A 21,213-nucleotide genomic window follows, 5' to 3' on the forward strand; every position below is an offset into this window, starting at 1 on the left:
AATTATATATCATTATCCTTTATGATTTTCTCAGCATGTTCCTAGCGTTATTGTAAGAATATGGTATATAATACATACAACATACAAAATATATGTTAAGTGTTTATATTATTGGTAAGGCTTCCCAGTCAATAGTAGGCTATTAGTAGTTAAGCTTTTGGGGAGTCAAGGTTATGCATGAATTTTTGGTAGGGGGTTGGTATCCCTGACCCCTTGTTGTTCCAAGGATCAGCTAAGTACCTCATATAAGTGGAATTACACAGTATTTGTCTTTTTTGTGACTGGCTTGTTTCACTTAGCATAATGTTCACAAGGTTCATTCATGTGTAACATACTGCACAGTTTTTTTCTTAAGGCTGAAAATACTCCATTGTATGTATATAACCACATTTTGCTTATTCATTCTACACTGATGGACACTTAGGTTTCTTCCATGTTTTAGCTATTGTGAATAGTGCTACTATGAACATGGGTATACAAATATCTCTTCAGGACCCTGCTTCCAATTCTTTCGGGTATATACCCAGAAGTGAAGTTGTTGGATTCATAGGGTAATTCTATTTTTACTTTTTTAAGGAACCACCATACTACTTTCCTCAGTGGCTGTACCATTTTACGTTCCCAACAATGCACAAGTGTTCTAGTTTCTCTTGGAATTTGTTTTCTGTTTTTTTGATAGGAATCATCCTAATGCGTATGAGGTGGTATCTCGTTATAGTTTTGATTTGCATTTCTGTAAGTTAGTAATGTTGAGCATCTTTTCATGTGCTTAGTGGTCATTCATTTGTCTTCTATGGAGGAATCTCTATCCAGGTTCTTTGCCCATGTTTGAATTGTTTGGTTTCTTTTGTTGACTTTTAATTAGGAGTTTTTTATATATTTTGGATATTAATCCTTTATTAGGCATGTGATTTGCAAAACTTTCTCATCTGTGGGTTGCCTTTTACTCTATGGATAGGGTCTTTTGATGCACAAAATCTTTAAAATTTTTATAAAGTCCAATTTGTCTATTTCTGCTTTTGTTACCTGTGCCTTTGGTGTTATGTCCAAGAAATCATGGCCAAATGCGATGTCATGAAGCTTTTGTGTGCTTTGTTTTCTTTTAAGGGTTTTATCGTTTTAGTCTTACATTTAGGTCCTTGATGCATTTTGAATTTTAACCATGGTAAAAATTAGGTAAGGATGTGACTTCATTCTTTTGCCTGTAGGTATCCACTTTTCCCAGCACCACTTGTTGAAAAGATTGTCTTTTTCCTATTGAATAGTCTTAGCACCCTTGTTGAAAATAATTTGACCATTTATGTAAAGGTTTATTTCTGGACCCTTATTCTTTTCCACTGGTGTATACATTTGTCTTTATGCCAATACCAAACTGGTTTCAATACTTTAGCTTTACAGTAAGTTTTGAAATGAGGAAGTGTGAGTCTTCCAGCTTTGTTCTTTTTCATAATTTTGGCAATTCAGATTTTTTGAGATTCCACATGAATTTTAGGATGAGTTTTTCTCTTTCTGCAAAAAATGTCATTGGGATTTTGAAAGGGATTGTTGATTGCTTTGGGTGGTTTTGACATCTTAATGATACTAAGTCTTCCAATCCATAAACACAGAATGTGTTTCCATTTTTTTCCTGTCATCTTTAATTTCTTTCAGCAGTGTTTGTAGTTTTCATTGTACAAGTATTTTACCTTGTTTATCCCCAAGTATTTTATCCTTTTTGATGCTGTTGTAAATGAAACTGTTTTTGTAATTTTCTTTTTAGATTGTGTATAGAAATGCAACTGATTTTTGTGTATTGACTTTGTATCTAGCTACTTTGCTGAATTCATTAGTTCTAACAGCCTTTTTGCTGAGTCTTTAAGGTTTTACACATACAACATTATATCGTCTATAAACAGAGATCATTTTACTCCTTCCTTTCCAATTTGAGTGTCTTTTATTTCTTTTTCTTGCCTAATTGCTCTTGGTGCAACTTCTGATACTCTGATGAATGGAAGTGGTGAAGTTGATCACAATTAATCACAATTAATCACAATTTACCATCACAATTAATCACAATTTACCATCCCAGCTATCCCCCTGGAAGTTGCAAGCCTTCAACAGACTCCAGAGTTCCAGAATAGTTACATTAGACAGATTCTGCCTAGGTAATTGTTTAAGTGGAAAGACAAATTCTTTGTGCTTCCTATTCAGCCAACTTCCCACAATCTGAATGAGTTCTAATAATCAGATATTTTATTAAAAATTAGCACGACTTTGGAGGCCTATTTCTCTCAGACTTTATGGATTAAACCATACAATACACTTTCCATATAGTTAAATATTATTGAGTATTTGGCTAGTTATGAAACCGTGATTTGAATTGAACTCACTTTGCTTTTCAGGATTTTTTTCATATTTAATAATTTTCTTTACAGAAATACCGGTATCAGGATGAAGACACACCTCCTCAAGAGCATATATCCCCACAAATCACTAATGAGGTGATAGGCCCGGAATTAGTTCATGTTTCAGAGAAGAATCTGTCAGAAATTGAGAATGTCCATGGATTTGTTTCCCATTCTCATATTTCACCAATAAAGGTAGGATGATAACTTTATTTTGTTGTTATGAATTATACATTACTTTTGTTACTAGTATAGCTCATGCTCAGAGAGAACTCTTCTTTCATGTAGAATTTTCACCCCTTGATTGTTTATGGTTTATTAGTTATAGGGAATTTCATAATATTTATTAACATTCTAAAAACATTTTTAAGGATATATTTTATAAATGAATTTTATTGAGTGATACTATCTTTAAGCCTAAAAATTCCCACAAAGGAAATTATTATATTTCAAATACTGCACGTTGAAATATTTTAAAAATGTGTTTTAAATATTAGTAAGTACAGAAAAAGAGCATTAATACTAACATTAACTCTCCTCAGAAATAACCACAATCCTGGTTTCTTATAAAGCTCTAGCACATATTTAGATCTCCAATCAATACATTGTTTATTTTGCCGATCTTAAATTTTATATAAATGAATTATACTGCATTTAATCTCAGCTTGACTTTTTTGCTCAACATTATATTCCTGAGATTGTTTTCACTGCTCTGGAGTTTTTTCTTTTATTAATACACTATAATTTATCTTACTTTTGGTGGATGTTGAGTTATTTTCAGAATATTACTAATATAAAAAGTACTGTTTAAAACGTAGGTTATGTATACATATCTCTGTAGATAACACCAGATTGTTTTCCAAGTGGTTATATGATTTACATTTTCAGCAGCAATATATAAAAGTTTTAACTGATCCATATTCTTATCAATACCTGGTATTCTCATTTTTGCCATTGTTTGGGACTTGAAATAGTATCTCATTGTGATTTTAATGTGAATTTCCCTGTTTGACAATGTGGTTGAATATATTCATTCAGATTTTCTATTCTGTGATATAACCTCTCGAGATTTTTGTTCATTTTTGTCTTTGGTTGTCCTTTTAACTGATCTGTACAAGTCCTTTTTTTTTTTTTTTTTTAAGATTTATTTATTTAGAGCAAGGGAGTGAGTAGAGGGAGGGGCAGAGGGAAAGGGAAGAGAATCCCCAAGCAAAATCTGCTCTGAGTGTGGACCCCAAGGTGGGACTTGATCCCAGGGCTCTGAGATCATGATCTGAGCCAAAATGAAGAGTCGGCTGCTTAACCGACTGAGCAACCCAGGTGACCCTACAAGTTCTTTGTATATTCTGGATACTAATCCTTTGTTGATTGTATGTATTGTGAATAAAGGTAATTTTTTCCTAATAAAACTTAACCTGTGTTTTATAATTCTCTTTGAGGGATGATTTAGTATTTTTAGTTAAAAATTTAACGGTTATACCATTTAGATTTTATGTTAATAGTTTTACTAGGTTAATTTTTCTGGGAATTTATTCATTTCATATTTGTTTCAAAATATTAATATCCTGGGGGTTTTGTCTATAGCATATTTAGGTATGGCCCCCTTTTCATTCCTAATAATGTTTATTTGTGCCTTGTTTTGTTTTTCCCCCTGTGACCATTCTTGCCAAAAGATGGTCTTTTCAAAGATTCATCTCTTTTTAAAAAATCTTCTTGTGTCCCTCCCCCATGTGCTGCCATCCCCACCCTCCCTGTTTTCACACACACATTTACCTACATAATACACGTGTTCATGTAAATCTATAAATATAAATGTGTGGATAACCTACATATGAACTAAGGTTGTGTTTGGTAGAAGCAAGCTGACCTTTCCTTGGAAGACTGAATGAGAGATACAGAGAGGAAAAAATTGGTGGCTATTAGTGACAGAGACAGTTCATCTATTCCCCCTTCTCTTACTGTTATTATTATTTTTTTGTTATTATTTTTTCTGTTCTGCTTTCTTTGAGTTTATTCTATTTGGGTTTTGGGGGTTTTTCTTGTTTTTTCTAGTTTCTTTAGTTGCATATTATAATAGTATCAGCCTTTTCTAATAGTATTTGAGTTTGTAAACTTTCCTGTAAATATCACTTTACTTGTATCTGCAAGTTTTAACATGTAATTTTTTTTATCATTCTACTTTCTTTTATTTCCCTTGTGATTTTATTTGCCCCATGAGTATGTTTCTTAATTTTTAAACACAGTGATCCAGGCAGTCTGGGTCTGAGACCCCAGAAGTGGGGGTCCTTCAGGACCAGCAAAGAGAGTGCTTGACTTGTGCAGGATAGAAATCAAACACGAGCTGGAGAAAGTGAAAGCAGAGTTTACTGAATAGCATAAATGACAGAAAATAGCAGGTGGAGTGTCTGGAAGACTCAGGAAGGAAAGGAGAATGAGTCTCTTTGTCACTTGGGCCTCAGGGTTTGTATTGGAAAGGGGTCCAGAATAAGTGTTCCCTCAGGAATCCAGGGTAGGGTCTAATCAGAGGCGAATAACAGGTGAATAGTAGGTGTTATTTTATAAATCATTGAAGGTAGAGGATATTGATGCCAGAGTCAGCTGCGGTTTTTTCAAAGCTAAGGTCCTAGAACATGTTTAGGATCTGACTCTTCTTAGTTGTTATCAGGTGTTTGAGGGCCTGCGACAAACCTCAGAGAATGATTAACTTTCTTGTTTCCCTTCCTCGGAGTGGGAACATAGCTTCTTTGGTTTTTACTCAGCTGCAAAATATAGAACGTGAATAAATGGGACCTAGCAGAAAAACAGCAGAAATAGAGCCTTTCTAAAATGCATGCAGTTCCTTCAGCTTCTTCCTTTCATATCTTACTTTAGATTATATTTTCTCATGTCTTACCTCTATCTTATTTGCTTGGAAGTCATTTCTTTCTCTTCCTTTAATGGTTATCCTAGAAATTTTAATATACATTTTTAACTTACAAAAATCTAAAGTCAGTAAATATCTTCTATCTTCATTCTGAATAACATAGAACTTTAGAACACTTGAATTCTAAGCATGCTGTCCTGCTTTATATGCTGTTCTTGTTTATGCCTACTTTGTCTTGACTGAATTAATATAAACTATTTAGTCAAGAAACTCTCCCACGTAAGTATAATTCTTTGTTTATGATTTGAATTTGTGGTCATTCTGGTGGTTACAAACTATGCAACGTCAGTTTGCACACATTCAATTCCTTACTTTTTTGGTAGGGTGTTTTGGTAGTTACCTCCATGTGTATGCAGATTCTGACAGGGGCATGGGCAGTGAGAGTCCCGCCCCCTTTTTAAAAGTTGAATATAAATAAACTGATGAACATTTTAGCAAATTGATAAAATAAAAATGAGAGTCTTATTAATTTCATTTCAGGAGAAGGTTGATAGTTGCTGGCCCTTAGATTCAGTGCTCATGGTCAAACTAGATTATTTGTTCACTTACTTTTAGATCGTGGTGTCTGTTTTCCTGCTAGAAAGTAAGCTTTACAAAGACAAGCATATTTGTTAAATGACAATGAGGAAGGTCGTGGTGAAGATTAAAGAGTACATGTAAAGTCATTACGGTTGACCATAGGCATTGCTTAACTCAGTATAAGATTGAATGCACCTATAGCCAATATCAGTATCTGGCAGATGTGAACTTTCGCATTGACTATTGTCAGATATAAATTTTTGAAAACTGAATAAAGTTGATTATAAGATTTTGGGGAAAAAATCAACTTCCAGAATATTAGTTTTGTTTATCAAATAATACATACATTTAACAAACATTTATTAAACATCTGTGCTAGTAACTTTATTAGATTTCATTGATTAGTATTTTTAATGGAGAGTTATAACACAGTATGTCATATGAGAAAATAAAGAGAAAAATTAAATTTTTGGAGTATTCTGAAAAAAGAAAATTGACATTTGGACAAGATGTTGAAGGTGTGGACAAGATGCCAGTTCAGAGGAGGAGGCAGTTACTGGGGAAAATAAGTGTAGTATCAGGGTGATAATCAGAGGAAGCTGTAATAATGCAGAAAAGTTCATGATACCGTGGTTGGGAACTTGTTAGCAAATGAAGGCCTTAATCCTGAGCTGATGAGTGGCCCTATGAAGGGTTTGCCACCGTGAGATAGGCTACAAAATAATCTCTTAGGTTCTTTGGTACTGGTGCTGATTCTTATTACTGAAATATTGAATGAAATAAGATGGTGATTGAAAGTTACTTTATTCAGGCCTTATTTAGCGTAAAGGTAATTACGACTTAAGACTCTGAAGGGGAAACTTTCTTGCCAGTGCTGGGCAGTTTCAAGGAAGAAATTGGCATTATAATGGTGAAGAATTCTGTGGAAGGGGACAAAAAAAAGATGGCGGAGGAGTAGGGGACCGCTTATTCAGCTGGTCCCCTGAATTGAGCTGGATATCTACCAGACCATCCTGAACAGCCATGAAATCAGCCTGAGACGCGGGAAGATACATCTGTATCTCTACAAATGAACATCTCCAGCACTGAGTATTGAGGTGCGAAGCGGGGAGCTGTGAATCCGCGCACAGATATCGGAAGATAAACGGAAAGGGGAGGAAGCTGCTGTGCTTGGGTGCCGGGAAGCGGTAGCCACCTGCACTGGGGAGCAGGCTGGACTCGCGGACTGGCCCCTGCGAGAAAGCAGACTGACGTGAGCCAGGGAACGTGCGTGACCAGACTAAAAACTGGAGTTCTGGAACGCACACTGGAACCGGACTGATACCGAAGCTCGGGAGCGTGCGCATGACCAGACTGAAAACCGGAGCTCCGGAGGGCACACTCGAACTAGACTGAAACTGGGAGCTCAGGAGCGCATGTGCAACCAGATGGAAAACCGGCGCTCCAGTGCGCATGCGAACCACACTGAAACAGGGAGCTCGGGAGCGCGCGGGAACCGGGGGTGGCTGGCGGTGTTAGAAGCACAAAGGACAGAGATGTGCCAGCCCTGGAAGCGAGGGCGGGGAGAGTGGCTGTGGGGCGCACATCCCGGGACGCTGCGGGGTTTTTAGCAGCACGGACAGAAACAGAGTTAGAATGACCAGGAGAGCTCAGTGGAGAACAGACTGCGATCTCTCTGTTCTGAGACAGAGGCTAGGATACAGCCACTGCTGCTCTGACTCTCAGAAGAGGCACAGAAAATCGCCAGGGAAAGCCGCCAGAGAACAAAAGCCTGGAAATACCGGTTCATATTGTGCCCATCCCCATCCCCCCTTGCAGGGGATGGGGCAACTCTACCCAAACAGGGTTGCCTGAGTATCAGTGCGGCAGGCCCCTCCCTCAGAAGGCAGGCTGAAAAATCAAGAAGCCCACATCCCTAAGGTCCCTATAAAACAAGTGCACACTACCTGGGTCCTGGTCTATAATTTGGGCTCTGTGCATCCCTGCAACCTCTCCTCATCAGAATGACGAGGAGGAGAAACCCTCAGCAAAGAAAGGAGACAGAGACTGTGGCCTCTGCCACAGAACTGATGGATATGGATATAACCAAATTGTCAGAAATGGAGTTCAGAGTAACAATGGTCAAGATGATGGGTAGGCTTGGGGCGCCTGGGTAGCGCAGTCGTTAAGCGTCGGCTCAGGGTGTGATCCCGGCGTTCCGGGATCGAGTCCCACATCGGGCTCCTCCGCTGGGAGCCTGCTTCTTCCTCTCCCACTCCCCTGCTGTGTTGCCTCTCTCGCTGGCTATCTCTCTGTCACATAAATAAATAAAATCTTAAAAAAAAAAAAAAAAAAGATGGGTAAGCTTGAAAAAAATATTAACAAGAATATAGAATCTCTAAGGGTGGAAATGAGAGCAAATCTGGCAGAAATTAAAAATGCTATGAATCAGATGCAGTCTAAACTAGATGCTCTGACGGCCAGGGTAAATTAGGCAGAAGAACAAATTAGTGAACTGGAAGATGGGATGGTAGAAGAGAAGGTTAAAACGGAAACTTGGCTCAAAAAATTCCAATCTCAAGAATGTAGATTACGGGAGATTACTGACTCAATGAAACGTTCCAATGGTCAGAATCATCGGCATCCCTGAGGGGGTGGAGAAAGAGAGAGGTCTAGAAGAGATATTTGAACAAATTGTAGCTGAGAACTTCCCTAATCTGGCAAAGGAAACAAGCATTCGTGTCCAAGAGGCAGAAAGGACCCCTCCCAAGATCAATGAGAACAGGCCTACACCACGTCACGTCATACTGTAATTTGCAAATATCAGATCCAAGGATACAGTATTGAAAGTGGCCAGGGGGAAGAAAATCCTTATATACAGAGGGAAAAATATTAGAATAACGTCAGACCTGTCTACAGAGACCTGGCAGGCCAGGAAGGGTTGGCAGGGTATTTTCAAAGCTCTATTTGAGAAGAACATGTAGCCAGGGATCCTTTATCCAGCAAGGCTGTCATTCAAAATTGATGGAGAGATAAGGACCTTCCAAGATTGGCAGAAACTGAAGGAATTCGTAACCACCAAACCAGCCCTACATGAGATATTAAGGGGGGTTCTGTAAAAGTAAAAAGGCCCCAAGAGTGATACAGAACAGAAATTTACAATCTATAGAAACAAAGACTTCACAGGCAACATGACATCATTCAAATCATATCTCTCAATAATCACTGTCAATGTGAATGGCCTAAATGCTCCCATAAAACACCACAGGGTTGCAGATTGGATAATAAGACATGACCCATCCACTTGCTGTCTACAAGAGACTCATCTTGAACCTAAAGATACATCCAGACTGAAAGCGAAGGGATGGAGAACCATTTTTCATGCCAGTGGACCTCAAAAGAAAGCTGGGGTGGCAATTCTCATATCAGATAGATTAGATTTTAAACTGAAGACTGTTGTTAGAGATACAGAAGGACACTATATTATTCTTAAAGGATGTATCCACCAAGTGGATATGACAGTTATAAATATCTATGCCCCCAACAGGGGAGCAGCTAGATACTCAAGTCAACTCTTAACCAGAATAAAGAGACATAATAATACATTAATAGTAGGGGACCTCAACACTCCACTATCAGCAACAGGCAGATCACCTAAGTAAAAAATCAACAAAGAAACAAGAGCTTTGAATGACATACTAGACCAGATGGACCTCATAGATATACACAGAACACTACACCCCAGAACAACAGAATACTCATTCTTTTCGAATGCCCATGGAACTTTCTCCAGAATAGATCACATACTGGGTCACAAAACAGGTCTCAACCGATACCAAAAGACTGAAATTATTCCCTGCATATTCTCAGACCACGGTGCTTTGAAATTGGAACTCAATCACAAGGAAAAATTTGGAAGAAACTCAAACACTTGGAAACTAAGAACCATCCTGCTCAAGAATGATTGGGTAGGGGCGCCTGGGTGGCGCAGCAGTTAAGTGTCTGCCTTCGGCTCAGGGCATGATCCCGGCGTTATGGGATCGAGCCCCACATCAGGCTCCTCTGCTATGAGCCTGCTTCTTCCTCTCCCGATCCCCCTGCTTGTGTTCCCTCTCTCGCTGGCTGTCTCTGTCTCTGTCAACTAAATAAATAAAATCTTAAAAAAAAAAAAAAAAGAATGGTTAAACCAGGAAATTAAAAATCAACTTAAACAATTTATGGAGACCAATGAGAATGAAAACACTTCGGTCCAAAACCTCTGGGACACAGCAAAGGCAGTCCTAAGGGGAAAATACATAGCCATCCAAGCCTCCCTCAAAAGAATAGAAAAATCTAAAATGCAGTTTTTATATTCTCATCTCAAGAAGCTGGAGCTGGAACAGAAGAACAGGCCTAACCCATGCATGAGAAGGCAGGTGATCAAGATTAGAGCAGAGATCGGTGAATAGAAACCAGGAGCACAGTAGAGCAGATCAACAGAACTAGAAGCTGGTTCTTTGAAAGAATAAATAAGATCGATAAGCCACTGGCCAAACTTACTCAAAAGAATAGAAAAAAGACCCAAATTAGTAAAATTATGAATGAAAGGGGAGCGATCACAACCAACACCAATGAAATAGGAAGGATCATTGGAAACTTTTATCAACAGCTTTATGCCAATAAATTAAACAACCTGGAAGGAATGGATGACTTCCTGGAAACCTGTAAACTACCAAGACTGAAACAGGAAGAAATTGATTATTTAAACAGACCGATTAATTTATGAAGAGATTGAAGCAGTGATCAGAAACCTCCCCCAAAACAAGAGTCCAGGGCCTGACAGATTCCCCGGGGAATTCTACCAAACATTCAAAGAAGAAATAATACCTATTCCCCTGAAGCTGTTTCAAAAAATAGAAACAGAAGGAAAACTACCAAACTCATTCTATGAGGCCAGTATTACCTTGATCCCCAAACCAGGTAAAGACCCCATCAAAAAGGAGAATTACAGACCGATATCCCTGATGAATATGGACGCCAAAATTCTCAACAAGATCCTAGCTAATAGGATCCAACAGTACATTAAAAGGATTATCCATCAAAACCAAGCGGGATTCATCGCTGGGATGCGAGGGTGGTTCAACATTCGCAAATCGATCAGTGTGGTAGATCATACCAACAAGAAAAGAGTTAAGAACCATATGATCCTCTCAACTGATGCAGAAAAAGCATTTGACAAAATACAGCATCCTTTCCTGATTAAAACCCTTCAGAGTGCAGGGATAGAGGGTACATTCCTCAATTTCATAAAAACCATCTATGAAAAGCCTACAGCAAATATCATTCTCAATGGGGAAAAGCTGAAAGCCTTTCCCTTAAGATCAGGAACACGACAAGGATGTCCACTCTCACCATTATTATTCAACATAGTACTAGAAGTCCTTGCAACAGCAATCAGACAACAAAAAGGGATAAAAGGTATTCAAATCAGCAGAGAAGTAGCCAAACTGTCTCTCTTTGCAGATGACATGATACTCTATATGGAAAACCCAAAAGACTCCACCCGCAAATTACTAGAACTTATAGAGCAATTCAGTAATGTGGCGGGACACAAAATGCTCAGAAATCAGTGGCATTCCTATACACGAACAATGAGACTGAAGAAAGAGAAATTAGGGAATCGATTCCATTTACAATAGCACCAAAAATCATGCGTTATCTCAGAATTAACTTAACCAGAGAGGTAAAGGATCTATATTCTAGAAACTACAAATCACTCTTGAAAGACATCGAAGAAGATACAAAAAAAAGATGGAAAAATATTCCATGCTCATGGATCAGAAGAATAAACATAGTTAAAGTGTCTCTGCTACCCAGAGCAATCTACACTGAAAAGTGTAGGTCATTGAGGAAATTAAAGAATCCAGCCATCCTGATCAAAATACCAATGACATTTTTCAAAGAACTGGAACGAACAGCCCTTAAATTTGTGTGGAACCAGAAAAGGCCCTGAATTGCCAAGGAACTGTTGAAAAGGAAAAACAAAGCTGGGGACATCACAATGCCAGATTTCGAGCTGTACTACAAAGCTGTGATCACAAAGACAGCATGGTACTGGCACAAAAACAGACACACAGACCAATAGAACAGAATAGAGACTCCAGAAATGGACCCTCGACTTCGTGGACAACTAATCTTTGACAAAGCAGGAAAAAACATCCAATAGAAAAAAGACAGTCTCTTCAGTAAATGGTGCTGGGAGAATTGGACAGCTATATGCAAAAGAATGAAACTTGACCACTCTCTCACACCATACACAAAGATAAACTCCAAATGGATGAAAGACCTCGATGTGAGACAGGAATCCATCAAAATCATAGAGGAGAACATAGGCTGCAACCTCTTTGACATTGGCCACAGCAACTTTTTTCATGATACATCTCCAAAGGCAAGAGAAACAAAAGAAAAAATGAACTTGTGAGACTTTATCAAGATAAATCTGCACAGCCAAGGAAACAGTCAAAAAAACTAAGAGGCAGCCCACAAAATGGGAGAAGATATTTGCAAATGACACTACAGATAAAAGACTGGTGGTATCCAAGATCTACAAAGAACTTCTCAAAATCAGTACACGAGAAACAAATAATCAAATCAAAAAGTGGGCAGAGGATATGAACAGACACTTTTCCAATGAAGACATACAAATGGCTAACAGACACATGAAAAAATGTTCAACATCATTAGCCATCAGGGAAATTCAAATCAAAACCACATTGAGATACCATCTTACACCAGTTAGAATGGCAAAAATCGACAAGGCAGGAAACAACAAATGTTGGAGAGGGTGTGGAGAAAGGGGATCCCTCTTACACTGTTGGTGGGAATGCAAGTTGGTACAGACACTTTGGAAAACAGTGTGGAGGTCCCTTAAAATGTTAAAAATGGGGCTACCCTTTGATTCAGCAATTGCACTACTGGGTATTTACCCCAAAGATACAGACGTAGTGAAGAGAAGGGCCATATGTACCCCAATGTTCATAGCAGCATTGTCCACAATAGCTAAATTGTGGAAGGAGCCGAGATGCCCCTCAAAAGACGGCTGGATTAAGAAGATGTGGTCCATATATACAATGGAATATTACTCGGCCATCAGAAAGAATGATTACCCAACATTGGCAGCATCATGGTCTGGACTGGAGGAGATTATGCTAAGTGAGATAAGTCAAGCAGAGAAAGACAATTATCATATGGTTTCACTCATTTATGGAACATAAGAAATAGCAGGAAGATCGGTAGGAGAAGGAAGGGAAGAATGAAGGGGGGGTAAACAGAAGGGGGAATGAACCATGAGAGACTGTGGACTCTGAGAAACAAACTGAGGGCTTCAGAGGGGAGGGGGGTGGGGGATTGGGATAGGCCGGTGATGGGTATTAAGGAGGGCATATATTGATTGCATGGAGCATTGGGTGTTATAGGCAAACAATGAATCATGGAACACTACATCAAAAACTAAGGATATACTGTATGGTGACATAACATAATAAAAAATTATTATTAAAAAAGTTCTGTGAAAGAAAAGGACGCAGTGGATAAATTTTTGTGGTATATGAGAAATCTTTACAGAAAGCTTAGATTTTAAACAGTTATGAATAGTATATCATAGCAAGAACAGTGTCATGATTCCTAAAACTGAAAATGAGCTGGGAAGTAGGAAAAATGGTCAGAACAGTAAATTGAACAAATAAAACTCCATCCTATTTCAAAATAGGTTTAAATCAGGATGAATTGACAAGGAGGACAGTAGGTTAGTATGGAATGTTGTGTTGATCATTGAGGAAATTAAAGAATTCATATTTGGCTTTTGTTTTCAATGGCAAGGAAGATTATGTTCAAACCAATATGTGCAAAGTAAACATAGTTGAGCAGGACTTGAAATCGAAGATAGAATAGAGTATGGGAGCAGATAATTATTTTAAATAAGTATATCACCTAGTGTGGATACATTTCATCCAGCAGTACTGAGAATAGTATCAAATGAGATCACCAGCAGTAGTTTGTAGTTTTTCTAATATTGTGAGAAATGAGGGTAGCAGAAAAACAGACATAAGCAAATATGAGCCTATTGAATAGAATCTTTCCCATTTTGTGTATATAATGGGTACTTTTTGAAATGAATTTTGTTTTCACATCTCTGGAATATATTGAAATGTTGAATTTTACTTTTTTGGATGGCCCTGGTGTTTAAGGTAATCTTATAGGCTGCATGCAGTTTGACCACAAGATGGTGCTCTTACAGAAGCAATTTGTATATATATGAGCTGAGTTTTTTAAGCAAATAACCAGTCTGTGTCATCAGTCTTCTCAGCTTAGTCTCATCCTAGGAGAAAACTCTTCGAAGAAAACATAGGCAGTAATCTTCTTGACATAGGTCTTGGTGATGATTTTTGCAATCTGACACCAAAAGGAAAAGCAGCAAAAGCAAAAACAAACTAATGGGACTACATAAAACTAAAAAGCTTCTGCACAGCAAAGGAAGCTATGCCACCAAGATGAAAAGGCATACTACTGAATGGAAGAAAATAATCACAAATCACATATCTGATAAGGGGCTAATATCCGAAATACAGAAAGAACTGATTCAACTCAGTAGCAGAAAAACCAAACAACTGATTTTAAAATGTCAGAAGATCTGAATAGACATTTTCCCAAAGAAGACCTACAGATGGCTGACAGGTACATAAAAACATAGATGCTCAACATCAGTGATCATCAGGAAAATGCAAATCAGAACCACAAGATACTACTTCACACCTATTAGAATGACTATTAACAAAAGGCAGAAATAATAAGTGTTGGCAAAGATATGCAATAAAGGAAACCCTCATGTACTGTTGGTGGGAATGTAAATTGGTGAAACCATTGTGGAAAATAGTATGGGAGGTTCCTCAGAAAATTAAAAATAAAGCAACCATATGATCCAGCAAATCTACTTCTGTGTATTTATTTGAAGAAAATGAAAACACTAATTCAAAAAGATAAATATGCACCCCTATGTTACTGTAGCATTATTTACAGTAGCCAAGATAGGGGAACAGCCTAAGAATCCATCAATGGAAGAATGAATGAGGAAATTATGGTACATGTGGTAAAAGAGAATGGAATTTTGCCATTTGGGACAATATGGATGGGCCTTGAAGGCATTATGCTAAGTGACATAAGTCAGAGAAAGACAAATACCAGTGATCTCTTTCATAACGTGGACAAAAGATTGGTTGTAAGAGGCAGGGGAGTGGGAAAAGTGGGTGAACTGTTTGTTCTTTGTTTTGTTTAAATAAATTAGAAAAAATTTTTTGAAGGCTTAGTACAGTTGCATGTTTTGAAATTTAATAGGCCATATCATAAAGATAAAAGTGTAAGGAAAATGCCTGTTATGTTGCATTTATAGTATGGTAGCTTTGTAGTTACTTGTAATTTTTTTTAGTATTTTAGAATTTTAGTATTGTTTTTCCTCCCAACCTTTTAAGTTTTTCACTGAGATTATTTAATCCTTGCCTTTATTACTATACCTGAAGACTTCTGGGTTTATTTGTGGGTTTGGAATGGTAAACAAATAATTGAGGGCCTACCTATTCTATATATATATTTTTGAATGGTCCTTAGTTTCATTTAATGTTACAAAATAAATTTCTCTAAATTCTTCATAATCATATTTTTGGTTATATAATAATCCACTAAGTGGATGTACTCAGTTTACTTACGCTTTATTGTTTAGAGACCTATTATAGATAGTATTATCATTTTGTGAAAAAAAGTAAACTGTACAGAAAGAAATATTGAAATCATATTAAAATGTTAATAATTATTTAGTGATTTCAACATTGTGTATTTTTTTAATTCATTACTTTAAATAGACTTTCCAGTTTCCATAATGAGCTTAAATTTTGTTTTGATGACATAGAGTTTATTTTTCAGCTCTGCTATATGAGTAGGGCCATTCTCAAGTGGAAATCAGTGAGGAATTGGTCACCTTTCATCTCCCAATCAAATCACATGAAACCATTTGTGATTTAAGTACGCGTATGGTTTTGTATGCATGCATTGACTACTGGACGATGGATAAGATGATCCTAGATTTTTGTAGCACAGGTAATAGGTTATTTTCATAAAGAAGCCTTTCTCAAAACTCAGAGTTGCTTTCTTAATGTCAGTGGATTTGATTAGAAAATCTGTGCATTGAAAAGTACTTTTCCCAGTACGTAGGGGATATATGGGATGGAGTGACCTTTCGGCTTTAGATTGTTTTTGAGCTCTTTGGCTCCATAGGATAAGAAATGTATGTACACAAATGGCTTAGTATTCATTGTCTGTGTTACTATTGTTTGCAATGTGAGTAGGAAATTTGCGTTCAGCACTTGTGTACAATATCCTCATCCATACCAATCCAGAATAACAGAACCTGTATCAGTTCTAGGGTTCCCCCCGTCTTGAGTTTTCATCAGACATGGATCATCAAGGCACATCTTTTGGAGCCAAACCAATTACTGGAGCATTTGTAAACCACACCAACCAGTTGTTTATTAAGTACCTGGTCCATATTACTGGTTTCTGGTATTGCTTTTCTTTTTTTAGGAGGTTTAATTTTTTTCCTTCAGAGGATTCTCAGTTCTCTGTTTAGTCTTAGTGTTTTCCTCTGTTGCCTTACCCCCAAATGGACAGGACCAATCTGTCTAGGGTCACAAAATTGCCAACTACTCTGCAGAGTCCTTGGGAAGAAGCGCCAAACTTTGTGCTATAATCTGTCACAAATCGTCTTAGCTCTCAAGAGTCCCACATGGCTCTCAACTCTTTTGGGCATGTGTCTGTATCTTAGGGATAGAATCAGAGAGAGTATTAGCATCTTTGCTTGCTGAATCAAGATTTGCAATGGATCTGGAGGTCATAGTTTGCCAATACTACTTTCTAGTAGACTGCATTTAGTGGGTGCGGTAAGCACACAGTAAGCAAGATTTTTTTGTCAGTCCACACATGAAAAACATTATAGCTGAGGTTAGGATTTGTGATGTGCTTATATCAACTTAACAACTAAATTACTCAACCATTAGTAAATTATCAAGTAGCATTTTATTCATATGTTGCTTTAAAACGACCATATATTTTATTATATACTAATGTAGCAGTGTTAACAGGGCAGAGTTAGGAATCTATGGTTCTTAAACTTGAGGTTGCTTAAGAGTCACTTAAGGGCCTTTTTAAAAATGAAAATTTCAAGATCCCTCTTACCCTAAAAAAGTTCTGGTGAGGAGGGGGTACCAGTCTGCATCTTTAACCAGCACCCTAAGTGATTCTGACGTAGACTACTATGTTGAGAAACACAGACCTAGATATCAGATGTCAGAAAATGTCTATCTAGCAATCAAACAATATGATTTAGTGAACCCCAGAGTATTATTCATGTAGCATTGGCTAAAACATGTGTTGCTGGTTATAAAACAAAAAATTTACTTTTAATTCTATTGCATTTTTAAAAATTCATAACTTGTTAATCTAAGTACTTATAGTATATGAGAGAGATGATGGTGATAATTTAACAGTTCTTTTTTATCACAAAAGTTCCAGAAGCCAAATATTTATTTTGCTGATTAATCTGTTTCTGTCTCCAGACTCAATTATCAAAGCATTAAGAACCAGTATATTACATAAAATGATCATGCCCCATTACAAATGGATTTTCCTCTAGCATTAGATCCTCAGAGTTGAATGTAAATAGGTTCTAAGTTTTTTAAAGGTACTAATTAATGTGAGCTCCTTCTGATGTGGAAGTTCATATGGGAATGACAAAGCCTCCTTCAGTAAAATTATTTAAACAGTCAGAACTATTGGCAAGAGAATCCTTTTGTATTTTTAAATTCAGTTCATATTTATAATTATTTAAGCAGAGATGATGCCATTGGATTTTACTACAGACTGTGATTGAAACTTCATAATCCAGGGTTTCTCCACCCTGTGCATTAAATCAGGCAGCCCCAAAGGGTCTTGGTAGTCCAGTGTTTATAACATCCTTCTTTACCTGCTAATCGACCTCACTTCCTGGATTTCATTCCGTCTAGTTATCAGCTAACAAAAGAACAGCTTTTGGTTCCTGCAGACGCTGGTGAAAAAATAATCATGAGAAAGACATCAACCTTATGCCGTCTTTTTTGTCTGCAAATATAAACTCAGCCATCATACAACTAGCAGGTACAGAGGGAAGATACAAGCTCTTTCATGGGAAGAAATTACAGAGAAAATGAGCATCATTTCTCAAGGTTTTTATTTTCCCTGATCTACAAGTGATGCTGCTGTAATTCTAGCTGCAGTTTTTACCGATCATTCACCACTCAGCAGCTGGTAGAGAAGTAAGACTGCTTGGCAACCACCTGCAGGGCTGCAGAGATGAATTACATTTTCGGGAACAACACACTTCTATACTCTCGCGCCAGTCGAGGAGGCAATACTAGCTCTAGCCATGGCTCAGTAGGCCCAAAGCAGAAACATTGGGCAAAAAAGGGTTCATCAGATGAACTGCAAGCTGAGCCAGAACCTTCACGCTGGCAGCAGATAGTTGCATTTTTCACTCGAAGACACAGCTTTATTGACTGCATCTCGGTAGCCACCAGCTCCACCCAGGTAACATACCACTTGTTGAAATTATTTTCAATATATTTTGGTTTACGTTTGCTTTGCAAATGTATTATTATAGATTTCTTATTAAAAATATAGTCTTATGCACTGAAACCTTGGATGCACAGAAATATGTGTTTTCAGTCCATCTGTGTAGGTCTTTAGCATAAAAGGGGAAACAATGTTTTCTCTTTTGCTCTTATGTAATACCAAACAAAACAGTCTGATTCTGTTGAGGGACTTCTCTAAAAATACAAACCATTGATACATAAATTACAGTGTAAATTAATAATGCTTGTCTCCTTATTTTTAGACTGTTAAATGCTGTAAGGTATGATGTCTAACCAAAAAAAAAAAAAAACAAACCAAAAACCTCTTTAGCTTTTGTATGTCATTAGATAACCTTAGGAAGATTGTTACGGTAAAGAAACAGAAAATAAAGATTTTTATTTTCCAGTGTTTCATAATAAATTGAATACAGCTGACTGTTGTTATATACTTATATCTTATAAAGTTATACTAAATTATGGTTTATTCAAGGATTTTAATGAATCCTTCCATTTCTATAAATATATATTATCTAGGGTTAATTTAAAAAGCATTAAACTTATGTAATTACACTATTGTAGGAATATTTTTTCAGATAGTCAGTTGACAGTTTAAAGAGATGAGCAAGCACTAAAAATCTCCCAAATTAAAAAAAAAATTCACATAAAACCAAATCTTTTTGAGGAAATGAGTATTAAAAATAATGGGGGAAATAGAAAATTAATAGTAATTTAAGTGAAATATTTATTTGGCATTAAAGGAGGTTGGGGGCCTATTCATATTTTAAAATATTTCTATAGATATTTATTAAACTTTAGTAAAAATGAAAGGCTAAGAAATAGTCTAATTTAAAAACAAGGAGAGATTGCTTTTGTCCTTTGACATCAATAATACTTCATAAAATTTATACACATATCCTAGTGCTTTTTAAAATAAATTTCTTTAAAACCATCTTTTTCTAATAATTAGAAGCAACACAATAAATATAAACTGTCAACAGCTTCTTTCTTGCTTTTGGTTACTAGAATTGTCTTTCAATAGTTTTGATTTTAAAATATTGTCAAATTTATTAAGAAATTGTACTTATTTCTCTTAAATGTGTGAGAGAAATGGAATTACTAGGCTGGGGATAGTCATTAATTGTTCTTATGTAGGCAGTGATGTTAGTTTTAATCAAAACTTCAGAGGCAATGATATGACTTAACTCTTAGATTGAATACTGCCCGAAGAATTTAACTAACTTGATTTTGACTACAATTATACATACCAAAAAGGGATGCAAAGACTAAGGCTTGGTGTTGTTAATTCATAATAGATTAATATTAAATGATATTTTCTATTGTCAATAGAAAAAGGTGTGCTAAAAACTTTTAAAAACTTACGTGTAGTTTATATAAGTCCACAGTACTCTATATGTATACATACACACTACCACTGATACATAATCTTATTAGGGGTATACAAATGAAAAGGCAAGCAAAATAGTTCACATAAAAAACTATTGAAACCACAGAATTACATTATAATTACTTAGGAGTTGGAGAAAAAGCTGCTGTTGTACTAAAATAGAGTCATAATTGCAATAAAAACTTTTGTTCACAATTAATTCTACAAAGCCATTTAAAATTTTATTTTTCTCCCACTTGGTTCAAATCATTTGTTATACTGATAAATGACTTAGTTTTTATTTCTTTCATACCTCTTTTTTTACTTGTCTTTTCATTACCTTTGTATTTCATCTCTAGAAGTATAGACGTTAGGGCACAGGTTTTAGCTTTTATTTCTCCTGCTCTAAAGTACCATCATACCATTTTTCGTTCTACATATTTTACTAACTGATGAGTTAGATGTTTTATATATCCAAGTCTTTTGTTGTAACTCACTGGAATTCATTTACTGGATAAAATATGATAGGACCGAGATAGAATATTAGACAGATTTGGATCTTGGCTGATGGTAGACTACATTTTTCTGTTTCATCTACTGACCCATGGCTGGCAGTTTTTAATTTGTAGCACCAGAAGGATTTGCATATTGTTAAAAACAAGGTAAATTAATGAAATTTCATAATTTATTGAACATATACTATGTATCTGTGAAGATAGTACTATGATAGTTCTCTGATTGATAAGTAGCAACAGTGATTACCAGGTTTCCTATTTCACTCTTGTTAGAAATATTTTTTGTAAGATTTGATAGCAAGATTAAGTTTGAATCTAATTCCTTGTTACTGTGCAGCATGATACTTTTAGCAGTTTGGAGAATTGCTATTAAATCAAGTTTTATTAATTTGAAAGTCATTCTGATTTAATATCCCCCCAAATACCCTCTATAAATAAAAAGAAAATTTATTTAGAGATTCATTTAAATTGCTTGTGTGTTGGAAGTATTCACATTCATAACTCCGATTATGTGCTAGGTTCTACTGTAATATCTGTAATTTAGTATGAAGTCATTAATGTGTTAAGGAAGCTAAGTGGTTATAAACTTCTGCAACACACTCAGCTTCTAGGATAGGGCTTGGTATATAGTTGATGCTCAGTAAATGTTTATGGAATTGATTATTAGCCATTTCAGTCACCAAAACCTTGTTAGTTTATGGCCTTCCAAAATACAGCACCTAATCCGAAACCTCCCGGGTACCTATTTTTCTTGGATCCACTTTCCTTTCCTCACCAGGGCCTTTAGTTCTTCACAGTAGCCCATTTCTTTCTATGTTTC

General features: G+C 36.5%; 1 protein-coding gene across 12 annotated transcripts in view; it reads left to right on the plus strand.

Moving 5' to 3' along the window:
- The window catches only part of DLG1 (discs large MAGUK scaffold protein 1), a 257,844-nt gene that overhangs the window by 97,050 nt on the left and 139,581 nt on the right, over positions 1 to 21,213 (plus strand). For 11 of the 12 annotated variants that reach the window (XM_026496015.4, XM_057306847.1, XM_048214738.2 and 8 more), the window contains exon 5: positions 2,415 to 2,579. In XM_026496015.4, the coding sequence (XP_026351800.2) occupies positions 2,415 to 2,579 (165 nt within the window). Of the gene's footprint in view, positions 1 to 2,414; positions 2,580 to 18,129; positions 18,451 to 21,213 lie in introns of those variants that run through there. The other variant, XM_026496056.4, reaches the window with a different exon arrangement.

Source organism: Ursus arctos, unplaced genomic scaffold (assembly GCF_023065955.2).
Source record: "Ursus arctos isolate Adak ecotype North America unplaced genomic scaffold, UrsArc2.0 scaffold_4, whole genome shotgun sequence".
Lineage (NCBI taxonomy): Eukaryota > Metazoa > Chordata > Mammalia > Carnivora > Ursidae > Ursus > Ursus arctos.